Genomic DNA, 11166 nt, shown 5'->3' with positions numbered 1-11166 from the left:
GAAAACATGGGGACATACTTATACTGAAAACACACTCCTACTGGTCAACATACTTCGGAAAACATGGGGACATACTTATACTGAAAACACACTCCTACTGGTCAACATACTTCTGAAAACATGGGGACATACTTATACTGAAAACACACTCCTACTGGTCAACATACTTCGGAAAACATGGGGACATACTTATACTGTAAACACACTCTAACTCCTCAACATACTTCAGAAAACATGGGGACATGCTTAACTGAAAACACACTCCTACTGGTCAACATACTTCGGAAAACATGGGGACATACTTATAATAATATAAGTATCTTGGAGATGGTTCAGAGATTCGTTAAAGATACAAGACGCTTTAACTAGATTATACTTACTTGTTTATCTTTCTTCACATGACTTTGCTGTATGGAATGATACCAGTACATAATTGTACTATGTGCTGTCCACCAGCATAATTTCAATTGCCATTTTTTGTTAAATCTAGTTTTTGTACAACCATTACCAAAAAAAATTAATAATGACATGCAAATATCAATATCCATGTACATAATATGCATGTTTTATCATTACTTCAATTCAATATGATGTGTGTAAACTGCTTATAACTGTAAGGAGAGGGCGCTCATAGGCTTTGCCTGTTGCCAATTCCTTTGTATCTAAGATCTGAACAATAAATATTCTGAAATGAAAAAAAAACATACCCCTGGAGGCGTGGGAACATACTTATACTGAAAACACACTCTAACTCGTCAACATACCCCTGGAAGCGTGGGAACATACTGTTCCTTAAAATGAGCTTTCTTTGACAAATACATCTTTCGAAGCATGAGGACATTCTTATACTGAAAACAAACTCTACACTTGCATACACAGTCCCAAAACATACCGCTACTGGAAAACAAATTCTCATTGAGCGACATACTTCTAAAAGCATGGGGACATACTGAAAATAATTGTTAACCGATCAACATATCTCTGAACGCATGGGGACACACTACTACAGAAAATAAACTATCATCGTCCAGCAAATCTCTGAAAGCATTGGGACCTACCGATACAGAAAACAAACTTTCAGTGGTGGACTCCCCGACCACCAAAAGACCTACTGTTAAATATGTTAGAAGTGTTAAGTTTATCACACGATTCTGTCACCCAAACAATGTGCATCGTACGTATCAAACATATATATTTACTTATTCTAGTAGAGACCTTCAGATGTTACCGAACCGGTGATTACATATGACTAGGTAGTATTCTCGCCAGGATGATTACCCGGTGGGTCTACTCGGGTAGTATCAATAGGAGATCGTTACCAGGTCGTAAACACTGAACCTGTACTCGTTAATCTTCATGTGAATAGGAGTTTCAATGTATGTAGGACATGACAGACACACAAACACTGGAAACATTGTACACGTATACAAATTAATATCTGTGTATTTAAGTGTAAATACATATCGGATTATATGTTATGTGAGATAAAAATATTTACCAGCAGGTCCTATCTTATTGGTATTCTTATTTATTATTTATCTGATGGGAAAACTTGTACTTCTATTAATGAACATCGGTAGGCATTTGAAAGTTGTTAACATAGATATTCTTTATATGATCGACGAAGACGCCGGTGTTATTACATAGACAAGCATGGTTAGTACTCCCTGTGTACATACCTTTGCTCGCGTTTACTACAGATGTACACCTTATTTACTCCGATTCGTATTCTGGTCAATCGATAGTTGAAGATATTTTCAGATTAGTGGGGTTTATATTGTATTTAAAGTAAGGGTGTCAGCTTGACAGTTGTGGCCAGACCATGATAGATTATTCAAATGTGATGAAAGACGGGTTCTTGTTTAATCAGAACGGTGTGTATTACGTCAGGTACACAATGTCGAGGACGATATCTATAGGTAGCACTGAATAAACAATGACATGACGCTTTGGGAAGTGTATACGACCCCAGCGATCAATCTAATCACCGTTACAAAGTACCTAACAATTTAAATCAACATGTGTATGTATATATACACACAAGTAGGTCTGCATGATATATTAGCAAAGTAGATACTTTTGTTGCGTTCTATGGGCTTATTATCAAAATTAAATGTCTTACGTATATTCAGTATGAAATATTCTGTACAGTTCATGACATATCATATAAAATACACCCGATATCTTATAATGCGATATCTTATATAGAACTTTCCGAATGGTTTCTGATTAACGTAGAACCATAAAATGCACGATCACATTTCCGCAAAAATGGTTGTTCCAAACCCGATTGTTTTACATGTTTCACGATCATTAGAAATAAAACAGACTGATAAGATATCATGTAAAGATTGACATTGATATTTTTAATATTTATGATGATGTGTTGATAAATCGTTTATTAACTTATGTCCTCAAATGTATGCTATCAACTAACCAAATAGACGATGATAACTTGACGTTATTATTCCGTTCTCGATGTCGTTTCTTTCGGCATATTTGTTCTGTCTAACATTTGGGGAATCAAATTACACAATATTATATAAATGAAAAGTAATTGATGAAAACAACTATTTTGGAGAAATGATAATATGCATCAGAAGAACAAGCATAGGTACTGCATAAGTCAATGCGAAAAATCCACACGTGGAAAACATTCTTGCAAATAAACATGTATTGTAATGTCTATAAATCTGAAATATTTTAAAAGATATATCATGCATACATTCTTGAGAAAACTCTTTTCTTTAAAACACATCTTACACATTATATAAGATATCTTTTATAGTTTTATGAAGTACGTCAGAGATATTGTTTTTTACAAATATAATTAAAGTTGGCTTGCCATATGAACACAATGCTTTACAGGTAAAACAAATATCGATCAAGTCACTGTCAGGAATGAAGAAATTGAAAACATGTCTAACCCTTTGATAATTTTAAATTGATATCTTTGATAGTAAACGTTTCACTGAAGAGGCCCGTATTGATTAAGATGTTACGCGATGAGAATCGGAGTGTGTTTAAGCGTCAGAACTAGGTCCTGTATTTTTCATGGGTTAGACGTGTTGACCTGTCGATCGATTACACTACCATGGGGGAGATTGTCTAGCGATCGGTCGGTGTCTGGCACCCATGGGTAAAATCAATGTCCACTTCCGAGACTCAGGTGCACAATCAAACAGTACAGAAGTTCGTGTAAATAGAATAGTTATTGAAAATGTACCGTAATTGTATCAACGCGTGAAATGCATCCAACAAAATAGTTTAAGGTTTGAATATGCGTTCGTCTTTACTTAAATGCCAAGAAAATATCACAACACAGCTGTGATCCACGAAATTCATGCATACATTTGTTAAGAAAACTTAGATAACCGACTTCGGTGTACGTAACGCTGACCTCTGCCAACTTACATATCTCCAGGAGACCCACATTGAAGTGTACTTTGAATGAGAACCCGTCCCATACCATATTTATCCTGTGTGAGAACCCCTCCCATACGATATGTATCCTGTGTGAGAACCCCTTTCCGTAGCCTTTCAGTGCATATACAAAAAGATCCATGCGGATCTATGTACAATCGATTTAATGTCTCATCCATAGCATAAATACCCCTCATCAGCCGACATAATAATAATATCGAAAGAGGCTTGCATACCCTCCCCTAGCCGTATTTAATCTGCATGAAAACCCCTCCCATAGCCACATATAGTGTGAGAACTACCTCATGTACACTAATATAGTATATATGAGAGCCATCCTGCGTCTTAATTCTGTAGTGTATATTTTAGTCTATAAAAAAATCCCTTCTGTATCTTAATTCTTAAGTCTATATTCCGTCTTTGCGTATTGCAGAGTTATCTTCTCTTGGGAGCAGGGATTGGTTGGTAAGGCACTTGTTTGTGAGAGTAACGTCATCAATTTTTGAGAAAACGACGTAATTTTCTCGCACAAATCAATGACGTAACAATCAATACCTGTTCCCAAGAGAAGATAACTCTGTAATACGCAAAGACGGAATAAGAACTCCCTCCTGTGTCTTAATTCTTTAGTCTATATACGAATATGTGGCTTAATTCTGAGGTCAATGTAAGTGTTCCCTTCTGTGTCCTAATTTAGACTGTATGAGAACCAATGAAATCAATGTTACGGCATAACTTCCTACCATATGTATAGTCTGTAAGAGACCCGCGTCCTTTATCCTATGTATGTCAATACGCCGTTCATATTGTCATGACTGGCGACATAACAAAACGTACAGATTTTAACGTAGTATTGACAACATCGGAGATTGTATCTGTTGTAAAGAAGCTGTTGTGATGAAAGATGCCCCCTAGACAAAGCTCTATAACGTCCCTTATCTAAGACTGTACATCTGTGGATCCCGAATACTGCCCCTAGTCTTACATTGGCATACTAATGTACATAGGGAGACATCAACAATATTTAAGCCTACACGTCCTCGACAACAGCAATGAGATATCGTGTGTCCAATCGACAACCTTTTACATTATAAGCCTGCTTCAAAACATCTAACTGATTAATGTGTTTCCTAATGCCTTGTTGGCCCTTATTTGTATTAGGTTTGTATTGGTGTTAAATCAAATATGGCTACTTCAGAATTGTTCATTTTGTTTTGTTTAGGAATTTGCACGCTCGCGAAAGTTTGTCGGTAAGGGAGATAAGTCAAGATTGACGTCCCAACAGTTGTGATGGGAGCCGAAGATCAACGTCGGTATCTCCGACATCTCCTTAGTCTACCTAAGGAGAAGAGTTATTACAACATGTGTATATCTAAACAACTTAAGTATAAATATGAGTCGTTTGACTCCGTGGTTTAAGGAGAGTAACACATACACGTTAGAGAGAGTAACGAAAGTATTTACCATTTATACACATTTCGTCCTATTTGCTTTTTTTATATCGTCTACATGAGGCCCCCTAAATGGACGAAATGGTCATATGGTCAGAACTTTGTTTACTTAATAGTGTTTCGACGATATAAATTATAAAAAGGTGCAAACTTAGTTCGTATTTGACGAGTCTTTAATGGCCGAAATGGTCATATGGTCAGTACATTGTTTACTTAATAGTGTTTCGACGATATAAATTATAAAAAGGTGCATACTTAGTTCGTATTTGACGAGTCTTTAATGGACGAAATGGTCATATGGTCAGTACATTGTTTACTGTGTTAGTGCGTCGACGAATTAGATTATGAAAAAGCTGCATCCTTAAATCGTATTTCTAATAATTGTTTATGTAACGATGTGGTTGACTGCTGGTCTATGATGCCGGACTAGTATCAGTCCCCGAGGTTGGCCGTAGCCTTGTAGCTGGAATTCATTCAGACATGGTTAAGATGATCAACATGGCACTTTAATTCGCTGAATTGGATGATGTTATACCATACGAAGCATGTCATATACTAATATTTACCATATAATAGCGTTTGTGCGAAGTCTGTTCACCATCGTGACCCTAACCGGAAATCAGACACTGGATTATAATACAATTTTAATTAGAATAGAGTACGGACAAGAAAATCCGGAAGTTTATTTTTTATATCAAAATGTGAATTTATACTTATTTGTTAATATATATGTAAGACGAATACTGATACTTGATAGAATATTTTGAACAGTATGTACATTATTTAAAGGCGATTATAGACGCCCATGTACATTGTATGTATATTTATATATATGTTTATTTCATAAAATTTTGAAAATATAATTCAAAAAAAAGGAAAAGATGATCAATTATTTTATTGCTATAACCAAAAGTTGTTAATGTGTGACGTTATATAGGGTTCCATGGCCACCTTTCCCTTTTCTCTGTATTTTACAGATGTTTTGGAACGCTTGGGACATGCTTTGTTCATTCCTTCGACCTTTCTTACCAGTCATGAGTCCTTAATAGACTCGATAAAATGTTCACTTTGGCTTTCTGTATCAGGGCAATTAACTTTAAACCGGTGTTCTAGATTTCGTTTTTCTAATGATTGCTTGACGCACTCACGTCAGTTGATTCAGCTGGTAGACTCCGACTCGTGGGGTTTTCAGTCCCACCAGGTTTGCCCAAACCTTGGAGATGTAATGGAGCTGTAATGTATCTGCATGATAGGTATGTAGTTTTGTCTTTGAATAAAGCATCTAATAACTTAATCTTTGTCTGCAAAAACTTTTACACAACCTGCTTGCAGAAAAAACTAGACTGGCCCGATAACCAAGGAAACCGTTTCTAAACATTTTACTTCCAATTTTTCGAAACAACGATGCCTCTGTAATACGCGCCTTAGAGTAATTTTACAAATTATATAGGGCGCTATATAAATGTTGTATATTATTATTATTTTTATTATTATTAATACAATCTTCCCTAATATCCACTAATGGTAAGGATACTAAAAGTTCTCCAGATTCCCTAGAAACGACGTTTTATCGCTAGCTCTTGTAGTTACTCAACCACACCGTAAACCAAGCTTCTCACTACCAATCTCCGATGTTCGATATTCAAGCACTTGGTACGAATATAACACGTCCGTACGAAATGTCCACTGCTAACGGACAAACTAACGACATAGGTTTTGCAAAGATGCAGCTTAATGAAGACTTTGGGCAGGTAGTATGGTCTAACATAACATCCGGGCCAACAAGATTGATTGATATAAGTTGAAATAACTTGTTTCACAGTTGTTGTAAAATAAATAAAGTTTAATATTATTATTATGGTCGCCATCATGTGCTCATAGTGAAATGTGCCATATCTTTGTGCAATATGAAAGTCGATGTTTTTTATAGTGCTCATTAATGTGTCTTGTTGCTTTATTGTCACTAGAGCACAGTTCTCACTTTAAGAACGTGACATTTGTTGGAATTGACATAAATTTACATTGCGGACATCATTAATGAACCAGAAGATTGTCCTTCCGGAACACCTGGTCTTATGCTCATTATTATTTTCAAGGTTATCGACTTTGATTTCGAATTATGGCTTTGTAGTCACTTCGGCATTAATTTGTTCTTCTTGTTTTACATGAAATAAGTTGTAGAAGGTTGTATATGTATCTTTTCCTTTTCGTTGTATTCTACATATGCTTCAGAACACTTAAAGAGCTTTTTATTCTTTTGACCACAAGTACAATTAATGAGTCCTTCATTGCTGAAATGGACATATGATGCAGTATAATATTTCTTTGTTTGGCTTTCTGGTTCTACAAACTAAATTTTAAATAAGTGCTTCTTAACTTTGTTGTACGAGTTATCATTTAATAGTATTAATATTCTGACCTTCCAATATGTTAACTTCGAACCAAAAGCTGTTAGATTCTTCTAACCCTGGATGACATTGACCGCATACGTCCCTAAAGGTAGGGCATATGAAACTGTACCTGCTGCCCTCATTGCACGATGGTAAGAGGCGACTAAATTTGGGATCTTATCTTTTCTCTTCTTTCTAAACAACTTTCTTCTTCCTAATGTCTCCCTTGACAATGCCTCACGTTTGGTCTTTAGTTGAGCGTTTGCCCCTGAGAGGAAAGCTTTGGGTTCTGTCCCCTGGCTGAGACATACCAGAGTCTGTAACAATGGTAGTTTCTACTCCTGCTTAACGCTCAGCAATTTAGAGTGTGACGACTGGTTCGCCCGTTGTCAGTATAATGTGACCGAGTGGGGTGTCCTGCTGGATGTCTTCGGCAGTATGTTTCAGTGAGGTAGCACTATAAGGTCGGCAACTGTTCCGCGCTATCACAAGGAGACAAACACGAACATATATCAGCCTCCCAAAACACGCACGCTACACTACACGCATGCATCTTGTACACAGGGGAGGCCGTCCTTAAATGACCAAAGCTGTTAATAGGACGTTAAACAATACTAAACCAAATCCATTGACCGCAGACAAAAGTGCTGGACAGTGTATCTGTATTTATGTGTTAGCTCGTTCCGAACAGCTCCAGTTCGGGATGTCTCTACACTCTTGTGTGAGTTTGTCCCGAACAACACCGACATTAGCTCGGGGTTTCTATTTCTTCATGCATTAGTTTGTTCCGTATAGCAATGACAACAGTTCAGGATGTGTCTACACTCATGTGTAAGTTTTACCCGAACAACACCAACATTAGTTCGGGGTTTCTCTATGATCAAGTATAAGTTTGTCCTGTATAGCATTGAGTTCGGTGGATATGTACAGAGCGAAGGCCATTAAGAGTATGCCGTGTCATATATGATAGCAGTATCGTATTGCTGTACCAGGACCAATTCTTTACCCTAATATCCCACCCGACAAGACTTTTTTTTTAATTTATGTGCAGGTTTAGGAGATCAAATGTCAATACTTAGATCTCACCATACCTTCTTTCTTTACAGTTTTGTATTGTAATCGGTACAGTACAACGTCATGATAAAGATTTAAGTTGCTATTTGTACACAACATTATATTCCATTAGATTTAGACCAGTGTTCAAAAACAATTATTTTCCAAGGAAATACCAACATTGAAAACATATTAAATACGACACTGCACATGACAAAATATACATTATAGTGCTCTTTTAAACGAAGAAGGATGCCTATAACTAAAACACATGTAGAAAGTTTGAATAAATTTTGTTTACTAATAATCATGAAAGTTCAACCACGTCTCAACTTGGCACTCTCTAACTTTTTAAATATATGTATAAGAATATATGCATTCCTTAAGTCTTAAAAACTATATTTTATGAAGCTCATCGAAACTTTAAGGTTACCAAATACATGTTATATTTTTCAACCATAGCTTTTTAACATACGTAAATAGAAACACCTTATACTATTAAATAATCACAAAATATGGTAACCAAGAGACTCACCGCGGTAGAGGTTTGGTGGTTGGGGTCCCTGTCAGCCACTGAATCAGTAACGTTGGCAACATGACCAGGGTTATCACAGCGTGCCACACGGACATCAGTACAACGCCAAACCCATTCCTGGTCATTTTGTCCGCCATTATTCCAACGAGTTAATGATTTCGACATTTAGAAAGGTCAATAAATGGTGAAATTTCTGATCGTTAGAATGCGGTTGTTTGGGGCCCATTAAAGGGATCTGTTCATTCCCGCGGTATCCCTGTCTGAGCTGAGGGATAGTCTGTCCACTCTCACGGTCGGGCGGAAGGATACACGGCCAGCACGTGTACGAAAATATCCGGTGTAGGAGTCTATGTTACAAATATTTATATTACTTTAGTATACCGATGCACATGGTGAAGTGACGCCGAGGTAGAAAGCAGTATTATATTAACCCTGTATATAAAATTGATAAAGCGGACAAAAACGATACGATTTCAACGCGCGCACATCTGCATCAACCGCCTACACTTACAAGAGGAGAACGTATAAACTGTGCGCCATCGGGTCGGTTTCTGACGTAGGTAGGCCATGTGAAATGAAACATATTCTGGCGCGGAAGTTATCGACGTTTACACGTCACAGTTTTAGTAGCGCATGTCCATCACGGGCGAGGATTACCGACAATGTTCGGGTAAAGGTTACGCTGTGTCGAACGGCAGCTGATAAGACAGAAGCCAGTAATTCTGTCAACACGTGTTTACTGGTGTTGGGGAGTGTAAAACAGAGTCGGAAGCTTACGGTGACGTCCCAATGAGATGTAAAGGTCGGATGTATTGATGAAAGATAATCATTCTTGGCTGCTTTAGGTTTATTTTAGGGCGAAGATTTATCATCTGGACTTTGCTTTTTTCTATCTTATAGTTTTTCTTCACAAATTGTATTGATTGGACAGAATTATATATCTTCATCGATCATAAATAAGTAGACTAACGAAGCAGGCCAGCAGCTGGGCGTATTTTATGACACAATCCGTACGAGCTCGACTGTGGTATACACAATCACTGCGTTAACAGATCGAACATTGACAGCTTCCATGACAGGATTTGAGGTTTGCATAATCCCTGGTATACCACAAACCACTACGACGTTAGGAGAGAGATTAGTGTTGAGATACTGGTTATCCCGCACGCGGACGAACGCGCGTGTCGCGTAGGAGAATTGTTGGACAGGCAAAAATGAGGATGACATCTTTCAATACAATAGAAAAAGTCTGTAACGAAAACGGCTTTGACAGCTTTTGATAATTGCTTGTATTCACGACCAGTACTGATAATTTGGCCAGGGTTTTCATTGTCTCACGACCAAACTTCCATACATTGTAAAATTATGACTGTTCACCTCTAGTGTTGGTTATTCTTTATTTGACTAATTGTATCCGAGAATCATTATAATCACTATTTGAAACCTTTGTTTGACCATCGCTGTTTACTTGGCTGTATGATCATCAGTGTTTGAACATCTCTATTGGACCTTAAATATAATTAGTTCTAGAATATGGGCGTTTCGTTATTCTTCTGGCTTTATCATAATAGCATACACATACTACAGACGTACGTGTATATTATTTATCTACGTATGACATATACACTGTATGATGTCAACATCATTATATTGATATGCATAATAATGAGGATTTCAAGGCCAATGAATGTGGGGTTAGTTTGACCAGTGACTGTTCCGATGTTACATGCATTGCAAAATCGCATTTTTTTGAAATGTTGTTATTAAATATATTTCAATCAAGCAAAATAGATAAAATAAAACACATAATATAATCTTGAACCATCGTTCAGTATATATGGAGTACAATTGTCATGAATATGTTTGGTCGTATCCATTCTAGTATCCTACAGCATCAAAAACATTGGAAATTTCTGTTACTTTCAAAGGTCTGCCTTAAATATGAACATGAGTCTGGGAGAAAAAAACCTTAAGGTTTGTACTGAAGATCTGAAAGGTTTAATACTCATTGATGTTCATGATCGGTTTTGTCTCCTACACGAACTATAAATGATGATCTTAGATTGTTCAAGAGATGGAGAAAACCAATCATATTTCGCCTGTTTTTGGATTTCCATTATTTCAAACATTACGATATATAGCATATCAGTAAAATGTAATACGCATCTGTTGATACAAGATACAAGGAAACAGAATTTATGATTCCCCGATTGTACAAACATAAAATAAATGTCTACCAAGTTCAAAAATGCATAATGTAATTCTACTCAAAAATAGAAATATAAATCCATGTCTACCCACATATTTACAAACA

At 36.7% G+C, this 11166-nt stretch overlaps 1 protein-coding gene across 2 annotated transcripts in view; it reads right to left on the bottom strand.

The window, feature by feature from the left end:
• Positions 1-9429, bottom strand: part of LOC110463815 (globin-2 B chain-like) — a 16222-nt gene extending 6793 nt beyond the window's left edge. The window contains exon 1 of one of the 2 annotated variants that reach the window (XM_021518692.1): positions 8853-9429. In XM_021518692.1, coding sequence (XP_021374367.1) covers positions 8853-8989 — 137 coding nt within the window. In that variant the 5' untranslated portion in view covers positions 8990-9429. The remainder of the gene's footprint in view (positions 1-8852) is intronic. The other variant, XM_021518691.1, reaches the window with a different exon arrangement.
• Between the last annotated feature and the right edge of the window lie 1737 nt (positions 9430-11166).

Source organism: Mizuhopecten yessoensis, unplaced genomic scaffold (genome assembly GCF_002113885.1).
Source record: "Mizuhopecten yessoensis strain PY_sf001 unplaced genomic scaffold, ASM211388v2 scaffold10933, whole genome shotgun sequence".
Lineage (NCBI taxonomy): Eukaryota > Metazoa > Mollusca > Bivalvia > Pectinida > Pectinidae > Mizuhopecten > Mizuhopecten yessoensis.
This window is presented reverse-complemented; position numbering and strand designations above follow the sequence as displayed.